This window comes from Macaca fascicularis, chromosome 7 (genome assembly GCF_037993035.2).
Source record: "Macaca fascicularis isolate 582-1 chromosome 7, T2T-MFA8v1.1".
In the NCBI taxonomy this organism is placed as follows: domain Eukaryota; kingdom Metazoa; phylum Chordata; class Mammalia; order Primates; family Cercopithecidae; genus Macaca; species Macaca fascicularis.
Window position 1 is genome coordinate 24,698,037 of NC_088381.1, and position 18,498 is coordinate 24,716,534.

The window sequence follows — 18,498 nt, forward strand, 5'->3', positions numbered from 1 at the left end:
TTCAGTCTCACATACACACACAGACGCTGTCACAGACACATGCGAGCGCAAATATTTACACACTGCCACACCGAAGAAATCCATGCACGTTTTCCTGCAAACACGCGCGCGCGCACACGTACTTCGGCGGGCGCCCACGTCCTCTGTCTCACCGACAGACACAGACATTTACACTTCTAGGCCAGGAAAGCGCTAACCAGGGTCCTGTGACTCCACGCAGGTTCCAGAACACGCCTTCTACATTGTTACTGAACCGATCCGGGAACGCAGACAAACGTGCCAACACTTAAGTCTACTGGCTGGACTTCATCTCCATGGCAACAAGCATGGAAGGTGAGACATCGCTGTCTGCGAAGTAACTTTCTCCCCCTTCCCTCCGCATTAACTGACAGCGTTCCAAATGCAGGTCGATTTGAGAAATATGTCCTCATTCTCTTGTATTTCTGAAGCAAAAGAGCGGGGGGTGGGGGGGGGGGAGCCAGCAGGTCTGATAAGTTCAAATTCTAAAGGGAAAACAGCACCCGTAATGCTAGCGCTACTGCTGATGCGGCTGCCAGGCGGGGGAAAAGTGTTGTGTACGTGCAGATTGCTGATGCTTCTCCCATAATGTTTTGCAGGAAGTTTCCATGCTTCTTCGGTTTAGTACGTAGAAAGAGACCTGGAAACAAACAACGCAGAATGATGATGATGCTCTAGGTTTCTTTAATGAGATATTTGGAGAATTTTCAGACCAGGTTTCTCAGTGCGTTGGAAGGATTGAGTGTCAGAGTCCTTGAGCCATCCAAAGATTATCTTAAGAGAGAAATTCTCTTAAGGTTGAAATCTGAGGGTTTGGGGGTGGATTCTGGCAGATCCTAAGGTTTGGGACCTCTGGAAAGCCCTGAAATTTATGCATTTCACCATGATGAAGACATCTAGGTTAGTAATTTAAGGTTTTCCTTTGATTCCAACACATTCGATTCTTAATGATTAACTACCTCTGTGCAGATGTGGTTTCAATAATGCTTCTTTTCTCTCTTTTACTGGGATATAATAACATTTATATTTTGTGTGGAGTGTGTATATTTATGGAATGGTTCATTATTTTTTAACCTTGGATTTTCTTATATGTCTTATTTCATGAAATTATGAATGTCATCATTAGCAGTAGAGATTATTATATCTAATGACCAGTGCTAAAATACTTTCTACGTAGAACATCATATTCCACTCTAATAGTTACTATTTCAGGTTTATTGTTTGGAATACCATTACTAGAGAAATAAACAAGAGGAAAAACCTGTTGATTAAAATAAAGCACAAGAGGATCTTTCTTTAATGGGTACACACTTTTTAACATTGGTTTCTGTAATTGTGCATTGTTGCATGATTAAATGATTTTATCTGAAAGGTGTATTTTTATATCTCTAGTAAGGTTATTTCACAGAAGAAATAAACATCACTAACAATATTCATGAATATGAAAGGCTGCATATCAGGTATAAAAATACTATCATCTTTGCTTAACTACTTACAGTGATATGGTTTGTAAGTACTGATCATAGTAAGACTTTGTTTTTTACTTACTAGCTGCTAATTACAAAGCAACTTCATGAGATTTGGGCTATTTGATAATCTACAGGAACACCCTTGGCCCAATCTCATGACTCATCAGTACTTAGAAATCTTAGTGCCTGAGAATTGCCGTGAAGTAATTTCAACCAAGTTACTCATTGCCAAAGTACCTAACCATTTATTCCAGTGAATATGGCTCAAGACAGTATTTTATCATTTGCAGCAGTAGTGTTAAAAGATACTTAAATATTTTAATCATTATATATATTGATCCTGATATTTAAACTGCATTGTTGATTTTACCCAGTTTTGTGGTGTAATATATTTCAAATAATTTTTACCACTACCCAATTTTACATTCTACTTATTTTTGAAAATTCATTTTTTTAAACTATTTTTACATGGATTTTTAAAAATATATGGTTTGTAAATTAATCTAAATTTTCTCAGATTTCTTTCTTTTTCTATTCCCCAGTAAACAGGATATTAAGATGATGCTTCTCCAGGGCTAGGCATTACAGTGTCTGTTGTGAAGAGCTCTTCCAGCAATTAGAGAAAGTGAAAATGCATATTTTATCTATAACTGTTGAGCATTTTGAATACCTTAGTAATTGTGAATGAATCAGTTTTATAACTGGAGACTTTTGTTTTTAACAATATTCTGTTATTAACAATATTTTTATATCATATTACGCTCTATATCAATAGAAAAGCAGAAGACTTGGCACACTCAACAGTATATTCTCAAAAACTTTTGATTTGGTGTTGAAATGAGACAAGTTGTTCATTTCATGGAGCAAGTAAAATGGAAAGTTTGGGCAATTGTTTGAAAAATTTAGGCCTGAAATACTGGTATTTCAACTGCTACATATATGGTTTAAATTACCAAAACCATCTATTTGCTGAACACATTGTTAGGCAATTGCTTAACTTTTTACTTCTATTTGCTTGTGTAGGCACAGCCTACAGCAATAGGCAGACTTTTTAATCAGCCTTTGAATATTACTTTTTCAGTTGCTCTCCTTGACCTGTATTTTGTTTTCATCTTTAGTATGAAGTATACTTTCATGATAAATATAAAAGCCCATTTTCCCTTTTAAGATATTAATAAAACATTTGTTCTTTCTCAACCCATTTTTTTTTGGTTAAAAATGGAAATTTTACACTTCTTTGAACCCAGGTAAATTTACGTAGCTCTTCCTTTAAAAACTGAATATGCAGTCATGTCTTCGTTATTGAAAGTGATTCATCTTATGATTTAACCTTCTGTACCGACTAAAACTTACTTTCTGTCAAGTTTATTTACCACCTGACTCCATTTTCTCATTACCCCTCACTTCTAAATCCAATTCAATTTAGTGTCCCTCCTAGACTCTCAACTAAATTTTTATAATGATGCAATAATTCTGAATGCCAACCATAAGACCCAGTTTTTCAGTGCTTAGTTTCCATCACCACTGTAGAATTTGACACTGTTTGCTAATTCCTCCTTCTAGAAACCGTAGCCTCCTTTATTATAGGTGAATTTTCTGCTACAGATTTACTCATGATTCATCTTATATAACTCCAGTAGGAGATCCTCCTTGTAGGAGAGGCATTCCTTGAAGCTCCTTGCTAGGCTTCTTCCATCTTTAATCCTTTGTGGTAACAGAAAATAGACTTTAATGGAATTACAGTAAAATTGCTCTCTGGATCAATCTAGAACAAGTCCTTCTGGCTTTCTACAAGATAATATTTCAAATATTTGAGTCTACCTATTGTCCTCCTTGGTCTTCCCCTTCCTAGACAAAGCTCAACAATTCTATTCTTTTTAAGTTTTGATCTGCAAATATTTCTATATACTGGGCTCTCTCCATCCTGGATAGAGTCTTCTACACAAGCCTTATTCAACAACAATACCTTAAAATATTCTCCCCATCAAAAATTTTATGCTAGACAAAATGATCTGGATTAATTTATTGAAAGCTGACAATTGAGTGCCTACTATGCATCACACGAGTACCACAAATTCACCAAGTCCAGAAATAAACTCGTCACTTTCTAAGTCTATACTTTGCTCTTATTTTCTTTGTTTTGATTAATAAAAACACTATATTTACACTTGTCAGAGCTTAACAGTGTAGAGTCCTCTTTGATGCCTCTCTCTCCATGGGCCCACTACTTTCCAAATCCTATCCCTCATATTTTTCTAAATATTTTCCAACGTCTACCCTCTTTCACACATCTACTCCCTAGTGTAGACCCTCATTGCTTCTCACCTGAACTATTTCTTTCCCATGATGCTCTCTCCCTCAAAATTATGTCTATTTCAGTCTCATCATCAAGCCACTCAGCCTTTAAGCAAATAAATTTCAAACTCTTAGCCTGACAGTCAAAATATTTCACAATTTGGCTCCAATCTACTTTTCCAATGCTTTGTTTCCCATACTCCCCCTTGCCTGTACCACATTGCTCACTGTGCTGTGAATAAATCCAGTACTTTTTGCCTTCATATTTATTGCCATGCTCTTTTCTTCTTCACAGATCTGAATAATTGTCTCTCAAGATTCAGTTCAAATACAATCTCTTGCAAGAAAAACTTTCCTGATCCCTCAATGGGTGAAATCTTGATTTCATCTAAACTTGTTTATCCTTTTTGGATCTTCTTTTTTTTTTTCACCAAGATGTTGAAGATAATAATATCAACATTATGTGGGTGTTGTGGGAATTAAATAAAATAATATATGTAAAGCAGTATTTGATACACAGTAGATTTTAAATACAAGTTTGTTTCCTCGTCCTTTTTTATTGCTTTTGTAGAAGCCTACATTGTTGTTTTTTTCCTTGTGTGTACATGGCTCTTCTCCCTTACTAGCTGGAATCTTTTTGAGTAGAGGAGTCCATGTCTACTAGAGCATACTAGCAACCCAATAAACATTTTTCAGTGAAAGTATAGTGAATATATGCGGTGTTACTTTATATGTGGCCTGACACATTATAATAATGTTATTACTTTCTATCATTTGCACTCCCATTCAATTTAAGACATTTGCTTTTATAAGCCACCACCTCATATCTTTGGCTCAGGCTAACTCGATTAATTGCAGCTTACAGATTTATTTTACATGAACTGCCAAGTCATTATCTCCCCTGTTTGGAATTGGTGCATCTCCTTCCCTCCCACTTAAACAAAGGGCTTTAGAAGTGTTTCTATTAAATTTTATGTTCTAGCTTCAACCCAGAATTCTAGGCATCAGAATTGTTTTGAGTCTTTATTCCATGTACTGTCATATTTCAGCCAAGCCTTGTCAAATGTAATAAGCTTCACTTCAATATCTTCAACTTAGTCACTGTTCAAAAACACTGAAAAGTATGTGTAGATAAAGTGAAACCTTTGTAATATCACACTGGAGACCCATGTCCATGATTACAGAACCTGATATTTATTAGGGTAGTTCAGATCTATGAATCTGCATAAAAACACTAGTATCCAGGCATATCTCATGTCTTCCCCACAAAGATATCATGGGAGACTGTTAAATGCATTGCCAAAATAACTAAACCATGTCCATGCTATTTCCCTGATTCATCATATTAGTAGTAAACTTTTGAAAAGGAAGTGCATTGGCATTACCTATGAAACTCATGTTAACTTTTAATGACTTCTTAAATATTGACAAATTGCTTGTTAAATAATTAATTATGGGTTTGCAACAAAGACCTATTCCAAGGTGCCAATATATAATTTTTACAATTCCCCCTTACTCCTCTTGAAAATTGAGACATTTGTCCACATCCTTACCTCTGGCAGCTCTTTCATGGTCTGTAATTTCTCAAAAGTCTTGAAAGTATAGCTCCAAGTTATAAATTATCTGATCATGAGATTTTTTAACTCATTTAATGTGGCTAAACATTATTCTACTAAAGTATTGTCTGCTTACATTGTTTGATTGTTTGTGTGTGTGTGTCATTTCTAAAACCCATTCTATATTGGTTAAAAAGACAGAAGTAGATTAAGTAGTTCGGCCTTTTTTTGTTATTTGATAACATTAAACCATCTTGTGCAAATAAAGGGCTTAATCTTTTACTGGTCTATCTCTTGATCTGAGCATATTGTATGTGAAACCCTTCTACCTCAAAGCCTTTGTAAAGGCTGTTTCCACAAATTTCAAATCTATTCCTCCAAATATTTCCATGGTTCCCTTCTAGACATCATTCAGGGCAAATATTGTCTTCTTAGGGAAGCCTTTGCTGACCTCTTTAACTAAAGAAGTGCCGCTTATCCACCATCGTTCTCTTTCCACTTAATGTGCTTTGCTTTCTTTCATAGCCTTTATGACTATAAGTACCTGATCTAATATATAGATGTGGATATAGAGAGAGAGATATTTTTAAATAATTGTGTCTGACTTCACCACTGGATATAACCCTCAGTTTGGCAGGTGCACATTGTTATCTAGTTCACCACTGTACTCTAGTACCAAGAAAAGTACTGGCATCTAACAGATACTCAATATACATTTGGTTAATGAATAAATTAAAATAGTATTATATATCACCTTAAGTTCACTTAGCTCTTTAGATTTCTTAACAGCATTCTGAGGTTTTTGGTCACTTCTCAGCATTTTCCCTAGTTATACTGCATTGCTCCTATATTTGTACCAATAATAGAGACACAGAGTGCTTATAAATTATGTTCAAAGCCATGAAACAGCCATCCATCTATTCCTCCACGGTAGTATAAAAATGGTGACTTTGTTTATTCATTAACAGTGACTCTGCATATCTATTCATTCTTTATGCCTTTACCTGATTCCAAAAGCCTTTGAAGTATCTTACAATACCTTCTTAGCTAAGGGTAACAGTCAAGTAATGTAGAGGGCAGGGACAGACGAAGAAGGAGTAATTACACCAGAAATCTTAAGCTAACCAATGTCACTAAAGTGGAATGCAAAATTTAACCCTGTACTTCCTGGCACAAACTAATGCCAGAATATATGATGGCCATATATCTTTCCTTAGAAAACAAAAGGAAACTCCCAAGGTCTCCCAAGACCCCAAAAGGATCTCCCAAGGAAAGATCTGTTTTCTCCACCTTTAAATTCTAAAAATGATGTGAGTCTAAGAATGTTAAGGAAATTTGATAGAAAAGAACAAAAACACTGAATTCTGAAAGAGCTACTGAGTTTTTATACATACTTTCAAATCCAATTTTTGAAATCAAATAAAAATTTTCTTTTTCATTTTAACTAAATGTATTTTCATGTTTTTTGGATATCTAAAAACTAGAGTATTGTACAAAACTTTATTTGAAGGACTTTATTCCTCAAAAAATATATTCTTCAATATATTTAGTTTAATTCAATTGAAATATTTATTGAATACCTATAGTGTGCTGGGAACTGTGATCATTATGTGAGAAGTAATTATTTTCCCTTTAAAAACAATAAATAACTCATTAATTTACATATCATCTAAAGCTCTAGGAACAAAGTATTATTTGGTGTATGATGGACATATTATATTCTAAAGTATAAAAAGATTTTGTTCTAACTAGGAAGATGCCTTGTTTTAAACTAATAGTAACAAATGACAAGAATGTTTTATTGCTGCCTCTAAAACAATGCCTCTTTTTGTTGGTTTGTTTGGTTGGTTAGTAGGTTTTAAGAAAAATAAGAGTGTAGTGGATTAATCACTGGTTAAGAGCCAACAGACTTAACTCCTTCAACGATCAGCTATGATACTGTGTCTGTGTCTACATTATGCATTTTCAAAACACCTCAATAAATTTAGCTAACATCATAACTATAATCAGTTTAGGCTGCTGCTAGACGATAACAAAAAGAACTAATTGAAAAATGAACAGATCATTAAAACTGCCCAGGTGCTTTAACTTTTGTGATGTCAATTGTTAAAGGTGGGGTTTTCCAGAAGCCAGACTCTGAGACAGAGGTTAGTTTGCTGAATTTTTATTGAGGACTGTCCTTGGGCTCCACAGCCATGGAAAAGTGGGGACTTAAACAGGAGTGGCCAGAAGTTGAACTGTGCTATGGACCCAATGACAGTCTCCGCTGACCCCATATAGAACTCTGAAGCTAAAATAGATTTTAGAGTTGTCTCCCTTTGATACAAGATGGCCACGCCTTTATACTATTATATAATCAATTATTGAGTATGGCCTCCCCTGGGAAGGGCCATGACTTTGGGTGAAGCAGCTCTCTGCAACCAAGGCAAATGGTGAAAGGGACTGACAGCTGAAGACTGTTCGCTGGCAACATTCCTTGCTGCTGGGCAACAAGTCCTTCATTGAAGGGAATCTATTGGGAAACCATTGTCCATCAATAAACCACTTTTATTGCCTCATCTTACCCACATATCCCCTGAAATATCCACATGGTGTAGCCCAGCAAGGTTATGCTCTAGTAAAAATAATAAATGGACAAGTTAGTTGGCTGAATCATCTCCTTGGTCCAGCATCTCCATACAGAAACATCCTGCTATTTAGTTTCTCCATGCATTAAATAAATGATCCAGTGAGTGTATGGATCTTAACAAATGACTTTTAATTGACAAAAGCAAGAAAATTAGACATTTAGTCAGCAAAAGAAGTTCCAGTTAAGTCTCAGAGTCATTAGAGATTCAATTCAATCTTCTGTGCCTTTTACAGGATAAATACCACAACAAGAACTCAATCTTCCAGAAGATCATTCTCAGCCAATAAGTGTCCCTATATTTAAAAAACTAAAGTCTTTTCACTATACTATATTGATTAGGACAAAAAACGACTTAGTGGAAAGAAACTCAACAGGGGTTTGAACAATATTTTTCCCTTTACTAAACAAAAAATCAAACAATGAACATAAGCCATAACTATTGAATATTTCTGCCACTTAAGGTTTGAGGATAGAGCTTTTTTGTAATCTAAATCATTATAAAACAAAATATTGATGGATATTAGTTGGTGTATCATTTGCAGAATAACTTTGAAAGCTACAAGGCCTGCTTTTATTACTCTCTTTTTTCATTCCTTACCTTCCATCCTTCATTCTGTCTCAGTTGTTTCCTGAAAATTAGGAGCAAACAAATCTCAAGGGTCAGTAATTTTAATAAATATAATTCTTAAAAATTATCAGAAAAAACAACAATAAAAAAGAAAATACCAACAGTCTATTATTTGCAGTTATTGGATAAAAAGCTATTTGGTGACAGTCTTCTCAAAAAAGGTGGCTGCACATTAGTAATTATTTGATTAATTAAATTTATCTTTATTTGTAATTAATTCACTTAACTACCTTAAGACATCAAATGGGAAAAAATCTGTTTTGTTTCAGTTCAACATATACTTTCTGAATGCGTTAGTGTTAGTTTTAGAATCTCAGCACAACAGGGACTTAGGAGTAGAAATCTCGTTGGGAGGGTGACTGGGGAATTTGTCTTGAAGTTGAATTTGCAGAGAAAGCATGCTGTTTAACTTGGATTTTATGTTTACTTAGGGTGTTCTGAAAGCTAATGGAGATGGTGGGGAGGTGGTTAATGGCCATAGCCACTGCTGCTTATTACTTGCAAGCTGCTCTGTTGGGCACTGCCTGCATTCATGTAATTTTAAAAACATAATTCCTCTCTTTAAGAAATTGACACTTAGTGTATCCAATGGTAGTGAAGAAAAAAAATGTAAATACATACATAAGAAACCTAAGGGGGTGAAAAAGAAAGAAGTCATTATATCTGTTTAAAAGGATCAGAATCTATACCAGTCAAAATGGCACTGGAAATAGACCTTGACTTTAAACAGCTTGAGCAACTTACATGCTATGATTATTTATATTATCTACCTACGCGTGCAAATATGAGGTGAAAATTAGATGACAATTCAGATCAAAGAAGCAGCTATCCAACTGTCTAGCAATGAATCAAAAGATTTTAGGGCTGATAATTTGAATACTCACCTTCATACTTGATTTATTTAGAGTATGTAGGCACAGTCTTATGTGTCCACAAAGGTAATTCTTCAATGACAACAGTTAGAAATAGCACCTCCAATGCTAATTTGATTCTGATCTGTATCTGATGATGTTTTCAAACATCTTTTGTGAGTTAAGTCAAGAAGGTTTGAAAAATGTCAGATTTTAATAAGCAACAACCTACCCAATACCATACAAGGGTAAAACTAAACTGAGTCCAATTTTGCACCTAGGCGAAGAGTTGATTCCAGAAGGAATTGTGAAGAGCCACAACAATGTGCCAGTGAATAATGAGTAGTACCTACTGTGGCAACTCTTCAGCTAAGATGAGTGTCAACGAAGTATCAGCTTTCTCATTGACTCTGGAGCAAAAAACTGGCTTTGCTTTTGTTGGGATTTTGTGTATCTTCTTGGGACTTCTTATTATCAGATGCTTCAAAATCCTGCTAGACCCATATAGTAGCATGCCTTCCTCTACATGGGAAGATGAAGTTGAAGAGTTTGATAAAGGGACATTTGAATATGCGCTCGCGTGAGAGTTCCAGCTATATGGTTTTTATGGTTGCGCCATTGGGACACATTCTGGATACAATTGTAATTACCTTGAGTGTGTGGGAGAGAGGCTCACTTTGTTCAGTGAATTCAATAAACATCTGTGACTAATTTCCTCACCATGCTGTGTAAATGATAAACTATCGTTGGGATTCGTCACTTTCCTCTGTTCCCACTTAGAGGTTTCCAATGAATAGAGCATAAGGATTGCTGCAGCAATGTTTACCATCTTTATTCTTATCGTGAACAACTGCCTTGAATTTCTGCTTCCTTTCTTGTGCTAATAAACTGTGCTAAAGACATCTTGCTCTCTCCCTTCTGCAAAGCCCAGGCACCCCCTCCACATTGCAGACTCAGACCCCTTTAGCTTTAGTAAGTCAGGTCTGAAACACAGAATTTAGTCCAAAGAATAATCAAAATATTATTTGTCTAATGATAGCCATAGGTCAAAAACATTCACAGGTGAAAAAATATCTCAAAAATCTAACACCCAAAGCCTACAAGTAGTTACAGGCCCTAAAGGTCCCCAAATTTCACAGAGCCCTGACCCTCCTATCTGTCCTCTTTGTTGAATCTCTTGCAGTAAAATCCCATAGCTTGCAATCCAAACCAGACCTGACTCATACTGATGCTCCCTCCCCTACCCCTTGCATAAATAGAATTTAAAAGGGAGTTTCCAGCATGACCTAGTGGATAGAGTACTCTAAGCAGAAACAAAGACAGTCTCAGCTGTGCCACCAGTAGAGCTATACTCTAATGGGTAAGTCATCTAATCTCTGTGAGCTTCAGTGAAGAGGAGTGCTAACATCCTTTTCAATTCTAGTGCCCTATGAATGCTACAAATGTACCTGAAAATCCAGAGATCTGAAACGAATGAGGATTTAAGATATCATGAAAAGTTTTTCAGATTAGGAGCCTAAACTCAGAGATTTGAATTCTAATGTTAGCTTAGCCAAGAACTAGCTTTATGACCCAGAAAGTTACCTAAGGGGAACCTATCTTCCACAACAAGAATTAAGAAACCTATCCTGCATATCTTCAGGAATACTGAGAGGGCCAATTAGATATAATGAATGTGAAAGCATTTTGTAAACCATAAAACAGTATCTAAACATACCTTGCTATCATTATTTATTGTCCTCATCAGTAGCAGTAATATTCTCAAACCCTAAGAAGCAATGGCTTAGTGTAAATTATTCAATCTCTCTAGTATTTCATTCTCTTCAATTGAGAAATAAAAAGATAGAATTATATAGTTCTAAATTCTTTCCAACTACAAACTTCTGACTCTCTATGAGTCAGAATGGAGGAACATAGCAGGAGATAAATACAAAAATATTCATGTCCTTTGAAAACACACAACTGCAAAACATACCACAAAGGAACAAGACTAATATTGCCAAGGGGTAGCATTAAATTAGTTACTTTCAATTTATTTGATACTCTTATCAATTATTTGAGTTGAAGACTACTATGTCCATTTTATTTTTAATCTTAATTTTGCAGAAAAGAAACTGAAGCTGAGAGAAATTAACTAGCTTCCCAAGGTCACCATAGCTAGGGAATGGTTATGTTAGGGATTGAACTTGGGCAGTTTAATTTCTGCTGTATCCCTAGACACTGTCCTCAACACTTCTACATAGCTTATAGACATGGTTACTGCTCAGGTCTACAGAATTCCAAAACCACCTGTCTCTGTGAGATTCCTTGATGCTTTCCATCTCATAATAGATTTAGAACATATCTGTTATTAGCTGTAGATCTTCTGGATCAGATCCTCATCTCAAGGAGGCTCTCTGTACCCTAGTTGGTTCAAGAGTGTAGGCCTGGTACACATCTCATAGCCAGTTAGTAACTTGGCCCAAGAACAGGTCACTGGGCCAAGTTCAGCTGAATGTACTGAAAATTGTGTGTGCCAGGAAACTAGGTCTCTTTATTGACCAAGTCTTTTAAAGTACCAGATGTTTCACTTGTCTCCCAGAGAAGACACCTACCAAGACCCTCCATTTTGATGACTAGAACAAACCAAGGCCAGATCTTTATTTCAAAAGAAGAAAGACCTCTACAACCAAGAAAACTTTATGAAATACGAGCATTGTTTCTGGAAGTTCAACTCCCATAAGCTTTTCAAGTATATCAACTCTATCATAATATTATTTCCAAATCCACTAAAGAAAAATTCTATTAACCAAAAGTGTCTTCATCTGTGGTTTTTATTTGTGGTCTATTGGGTGCCTTAGTTTTTTGTTTTTGTTTTTCTTTTTTCTTTTTTTGGTGGGGGGGTGTTGGGGGGATAGAAAAGTCAGCATCTGTATTTTCAGAAACAGAAAGAATATAAAACATATAAAAGGCTGGTTACAATATGAAAACAACATGGAAATTTCATGAAATGTTAATTCTTCTAGGAATAGATGTTCAATGTCACAGCTGGATCAGCCTCTAGTTTCCCCTTCCCAAAAGCCTTGTCAGAGAGGACAGAGGAAAGACAGAGGAGCATACCTCAAGATAGCTTGCTCCTGTTACCTTTCCCGCCTGTCTGAAAGGCCTAAATCGGATTCGCCTTTCAAGGTTGGCTTTATGGATGCTGTAATTTCATCCATATCCCCCAAAACCATCTCCCATTTGTTCCAGGATGCCCGAATCCCCTTAATAGAGAACAAAGATTTTCATTTCACAATAAGAGATAAAAGGCTTAGAATGAAAATGTCTGGTTGATGTAAGACCAAGACTAAAACAAATTCATACCACTCTGAAGTCAGGCAGTCAGCCAGCAAGAAAAAGGAAATTGACTGGTATCAGAGGTATTCACAGTCATTGGTAGAGGAAAAAGGTTGCAGAGTAAATACGTGGCTCCCGAAAGGGTTGAAGGATGTCAGCTCATGGCTTCTGTCCTGGTCTGGTGAATAGGACCTGTTTTGGGTCCCAGCCCCATCCTAGCTGTCCCTTGTCTTGATATAAACAACCAGCCCCACCCAGCTGAATTTGAAAGGGGACATTCCTGTGCCAAAACACTTTCTATATGAGGAATCAGAACCCTTTGTTGAACAGATAAATGCCTTGTACTGGTGGCCTTCAAGAGTGGAATGAGTTATAGGTACATACTTGTAATTCTGTCTTTATTTCTGATATGGCCTCACGACATTAGCCTGACTGATTAGCATGACATTTACCTGACGAAGAGAATCTAAAGGGTTTTACTTAGGTGTCTCTAGACACTTCTATAATCCTGAATCAGTTCACTAACTTACCTTCACACTTATTTTTATAGACAAAATATCTATCCCAATCTCTAATGATTCACCTCATGATCTTGAATGTGCTAAGAAAAAATCTCCAGCTAATTGTAAATAGTGCTAAAATAGTAAAAGCAAGCACTAAGTACAAATTGTTGCTGTTCTAATGAGATCACTTGGACACAGGAAGGGGATCATCACACACCGGGTCCTATTGTGGGGTGGGGAGGAGGGGAAGGGATAGCATTAGGAGATATACCTAATGTAAATGACGAGTTAATGGGTGCAGCACACCAACATGGGACGCGTATACCTATGTAACAAACCTGCATGCTGTGCACATGTACCCTAGAACTTAAAGTATATTTAAAAAAAAAAAAAAAAAGACATTGGTTTAATGTTTATACACCAAATCTTACCTTTGTTTAGGATACTTTTCCTGACAATCTCGTTTTGAGTGGGCCTTTATTCATGTCCTTTTTGTTTCAGCAAATAATGGTGCTTAGATCTAAGTTCTATGCCTTGGAGATGTAAACTTTCACCTGTCATCCCTTTGAAGGTGTAAATTTAGGGTTGCTTAACTAACAACAGTCTAGAGCAATGGAACAGGTAATCAAGAGATTAATAGTTTAAAGGGGGAAGAAAATTATTTTTAAATTGGCAAATAAAAAACTATATAAAGCTAAAAAAAAATCGTTGCTGTTCTAAACCCCATACACAAACTAGCTCATTCATTCCTCAAAATAACTCTACAACAAGGTAGGTACAATGATTATCCACATCTGCATTTGCACATGAGAAAATTAAGGCACAGAAAGACTGAGTAACTTGACTGAGTTCACACAGACAGCAAGTGGCAGGGCCAGGACATAAATTGGGCTTTCTGACTTGAGTCTTGTTCCTAGCCACTATATTACACCACAACTGAGCTATTCAGACAACTGGAAATCTCTTGAGTCGTTTCTTATAAGAAACCAAGAGGACTCATTCAATCATCCTGATTGAAAATCATTGACAGACCTGAGGGAGGAATTGTTTGCTGTGTTAATAATCACCTACTTGCAAATCTGAAAAAGAAAAATCTTTTCTTCAACAAAACTCAAAAACTGAATTTGACAAAAAAATGTTTTTCCAGTTGGAGACAGGTCATTTAGTAGTGCCACTGGGATACTTACCCACAGTTTGATTCCTGCTTAAAACAGTTTTCCCGGCTGGGCGCAGTGGCTCACACCTGTAATCTCGACATTTTGGGAGGCTGAGCCAGGTGGATCACCTGAGGTCCGGAGTTCGAGACCAGCCTGGCCGACATGTTGAAACCCCATCTTTACCAAAATTACCAAAAAAATTAGCCAGGCGTGCTGGTGGGCACCTGTAATCCCAGCTACTCAGGTGGCTGAGGCAGGAGAATCGCTTGAACCTGGGAGGCAGAGGTTGCAGTGAGCCGAGATTGCACCAGCACACCGCAACCTGGGCAACAGAGCGAGATTCCGTCTCAAAAACAAAAACAAAAACAAAAAACAAAAAAAAACAGTTTTCCTGTATTTCCCAAAATAGAAATATTTTCAATAAATCATTGATTCCACTCCCAATCTACTTATTTCCCATGCAAAAGACTCAAGGTAATATCTACCACAAGCAAGATAAAATCATTTCAGATACTACTTTCTAGTTACAGAGTATAGAAATTATCTCTGGAGAACCATATTTTGTTACACATGCTAAACAACAGGAGGTCACTAGGGCTCATCTGAAACAAGACAGTGGAACTCAATTATCTATTCCCAAATGACTAATGCAATGCTCACATTTTTTGGACAATTGCTATTAAGCAATGCAATTGTCCTTATGAATTAAAGAAACTCTATGTTACTTCCTGTCTAAAAGGATTAATGGTTTACTACTAGTTACCAGTTGATGTGGTGCTTAAGGTTCCTCAGGGCTAATGACCTGGTAGGGCTTACAGTACTATTCCAGGCCAATCATTGCACAGTCATCTCCTTCAAGAAAGTTTCTAACCAATAAGCAGAAGCCTAACATTCTGGGCTGAAAGCTAAGTGCCCCATATATTCCTGGGTGACTCTGAAGCAGGTTACATTTCCTCGGAAGAAGGCTCCTTCGTGGTAAGTTGAACATTTCTGGGCAGGGTAAAAATAATACTTAATATTGTGTTATAAAGTAGATTCTGACGAGTAGGTGAGGGTGTCAAGCACTATGAAGAGAAGTATTTTCTAAAAACTAAAAAGACAATAGCTTCATTTACAATTTCCCCAGGAAAGGATACTTGAGAAATGAAGTTGAGGGTTTTTTTAATGCAAATATACAGCTTTAATAATTGCATGAGAGAGACAAGTTTTTATTTATATTTATCTCATGTTTCTAGAACTTCCCTTGAAAAGCTGAATTTTAAGATATAAATAAGGAAATATAATTCTAAAGAAAGTGTTTTAAGACAGGCCAGTACTATGAAATTGTGAAAATTATTGTGAAGTCTATTCATCTCACAGTCAAATATAAACCTCTCAATTATTGAGGACATTTCATTAAAATGAGTCAGTAGAGCATGATTATTTTACCTAAATATAACAGAGGACTTTTTTAAGGTACATGCCTTATTTCTTATAGATATATGACTTATTTCTATATTCATATTTTTAAGGTTTCATGTTAGTATTTGCAAAACAAACAAATGTACGAGCAAACGAAATATTTGGATCTTGTAAAAGATCCAAGAATTCACACAGACATCATCTTGATGGGATGTATTTTTTAAATGCATATTCTAAAACATAATTTTTTACTTGTTGTATAGGTAGCAAAATTTGGAACCAATTTATTAGTTGAACATGTACAGATTTTTATAAACTAGCAAGAATATATTTTTTAGAAGTTTTGTCTTTCATTTTACATGTCATATAGTGTATATTCCTATCAATCAAAATACTTTGCAGTTTCAGTATTTAGTACTGTCAGTGAACTATGTCTTAGGCTAAGAACATTCTCATCAGGTCTTACTGTATTCAATAGGTAAAATTACATCTGTCCTAAAGTCATAGTGAACTCCAGTGCACTGAATCCAAGCAAATACTACAAACACAGGTAACATTTTAATGACTGCATTGGAAATTCTGTTTGCTGGAACAGTTTTCCAGTTATTTATTATCGGATTTAATTACTCACACGACTAAGGTTCATGGACAGATAAATTTTAGTGAAATGAGTTTAAAATTGTATGTCTTGTAAAACAAAACTGTTCCCTTATATCCCACCCTCACCTAAATATATTTGTATTACTTGAAACAAGTTGAATTTTCTTTTTCAATGACAGCTTTGAAGAACATCCTGAAGATTATATAGGAGACAATATATCAAGAATCTATTTATTGAATGGTCTAGAACAAAAGCCAGGAGCTCCCTAATGGAAGCACATTAGTGTTTATTTTGATGAAGAAATATATAGATTTTTTTAACACAACCATAAAGTAGATAGCTCAGTAAAAAATCAATTTTGGAAGATGTCACTGAACAACTCTTCCAACATATTTCTGGATTCAGTGCCCAGTAATACCAATCGCTTTCAAGTTAATGTCATAAATGAGAACCATGAGAGCAGTGCAGCAGCAAATGACAACACTGACCCACCACATTATGAAGAAACCTCTTTTGGGGATGAGGCTCAGAAAAGACTCAGAATCAGCTTTAGGCCTGGGAATCAGGAGTGCTATGACAATTTCTTCCAAAGTGGAGAAACTGCTAAAACAGATGCCAGTTTTCATGCTTATGATTCTCACACAAACACATACTACCTACAAACTTTTGGCCACAACACCATGGATGCCGTTCCCAAGATAGAGTACTATCGCAACACCGGCAGCATCAGTGGACCCAAGGTCAACCGACCCAGCCTGCTTGAGATTCATGAGCAACTCGCAAAGGTGAGCTTGAAGGACACAGGCAAGTGTCCTCCCTTATTCATAACTTCAGGTCATTTCCTTCTCTTTCATTACACTATGAATGAATGTGAAACAGTCAAATGGAGAGGTCTATTCCAAACACTATCCATCTTACTTACAAAACTGTCTCTAGTTCCCAGTAAACAGAAAATACACAAAAAACTGTTTCACAGATGCTTTTTTCTTTGGATTTTTTTTTTTCTTTTTTTTTCTTGAGACAAAGTCTTGCTCTGTCACCCAGCCTGAAGTGTGGTGGACACTGCAGCTTTGAACTCCTGGGCTCAAGCAATCCTCCCACCTCAACCTCCTGAGCAGCTGGGACTACAGGCATGCACCACCACACCTGACTGACTTTTTTATTTTTTATAGAGACAGAGTCTTGCAGTGTTGCTCAAGCTGGTCTCGAACTCCTAACTTCAAGGGATCCTCCCACCTCAGCCTCCCAAAGAGCTGAGATTACAGGCATGAGCCACTGTGCCCAGCTCCACAAATGTTTTCTGACTTCGGATAGAGAACTAAAGAATTAACTCTAAACGTTAGGCAATATGTTGTTCCTTGTTTATGATGATAGCCTACTCAATTTACTCTTGGTTAAACATGTCAAACTGAATATCAAGCTGGTTTCACGTCAGTATTAATGTCTCTATGTCAATCGTATAAAAAGCAAAACATTTGTGCTTGCTGTAGTTAATACTGTGGGTGCCAGCCTTTAGTGCATAGGAGTAATTTTATATTCTTTAAAGAGAGGGCAGAGATTTATAAGATTCAGCATTTTATCCCTTCCTCTTTAAAACTTTGCCTGAGGCTCCTGAATGTGCTTAAGCATATAAAAATAACTAAATTAAATTTAAGTACAGAAGCAGCAGAAGTGGCTAAACTTTTCATTATTTAAGAAATACAGCCAGGGTTCCCAAGTGTGTTAGAAGTATGACGCAGCACTTTTTCTAATCTTTTTTTTTTTTTTTTTTTGAGACAAAGTTTCTCTTTTGTTGCCCAGTCTGGAGTGCAATGGTACAATCTCGGCTCACCACAACCTCCGCCTCCCAGGTTCAAGCGATTCTCCTGCCTCAGCCTCCCGAGTAGCTGGGATTACAGGCATGCACTACCACACCCAGCTAATTTTTTTGTATTTTTAGTAGAGACAGGGTTTCTCCATGTTGGTCAGGCTGGTCTCGAACTCCCAACCTCAGGTGATCAGCCCACCTCAGCCTCCCAAAGTGCTGGGATTACAGGTATGAGCCACCACACCCAGCCTCCAACCTTATAACT

At 36.5% G+C, this 18,498-nt stretch overlaps 2 protein-coding genes across 8 annotated transcripts in view; both read left to right on the forward strand.

Annotated features, from left to right (window-relative positions):
- Nucleotides 1-128: 128 nt before the first annotated feature.
- CTXN2 (cortexin 2) lies at nucleotides 129-12,240 on the forward strand. Its single transcript, XM_015452799.4, has 2 exons — nucleotides 129-333; nucleotides 9,728-12,240. Exon 2 carries the CDS (start codon nucleotides 9,785-9,787, stop codon nucleotides 10,028-10,030), a length of 246 nt encoding a protein of 81 aa, XP_015308285.1. The 5' UTR covers nucleotides 129-333; nucleotides 9,728-9,784; the 3' UTR covers nucleotides 10,031-12,240.
- Nucleotides 12,241-15,370: 3,130 nt separating this feature from the next.
- The window catches only part of SLC12A1 (solute carrier family 12 member 1), a 101,535-nt gene continuing 98,407 nt past the window's right edge, over nucleotides 15,371-18,498 (forward strand). For all 7 annotated transcript variants that reach the window (XM_005559483.4, XM_005559481.4, XM_005559484.4 and 4 more), the window contains exons 1-2: nucleotides 15,371-15,399; nucleotides 16,605-17,211. In XM_005559483.4, coding sequence (XP_005559540.3) covers nucleotides 16,792-17,211 — 420 coding nt within the window. In that variant the 5' untranslated portion in view covers nucleotides 15,371-15,399; nucleotides 16,605-16,791. The remainder of the gene's footprint in view (nucleotides 15,400-16,604; nucleotides 17,212-18,498) is intronic.

Bases quoted from the DNA above. Each gene is read 5' to 3' on its own strand.
- CTXN2 (XM_015452799.4), top strand. From the start codon at position 9,785: ATGAGTAGTACCTACTGTGGCAACTCTTCAGCTAAGATGAGTGTCAAC.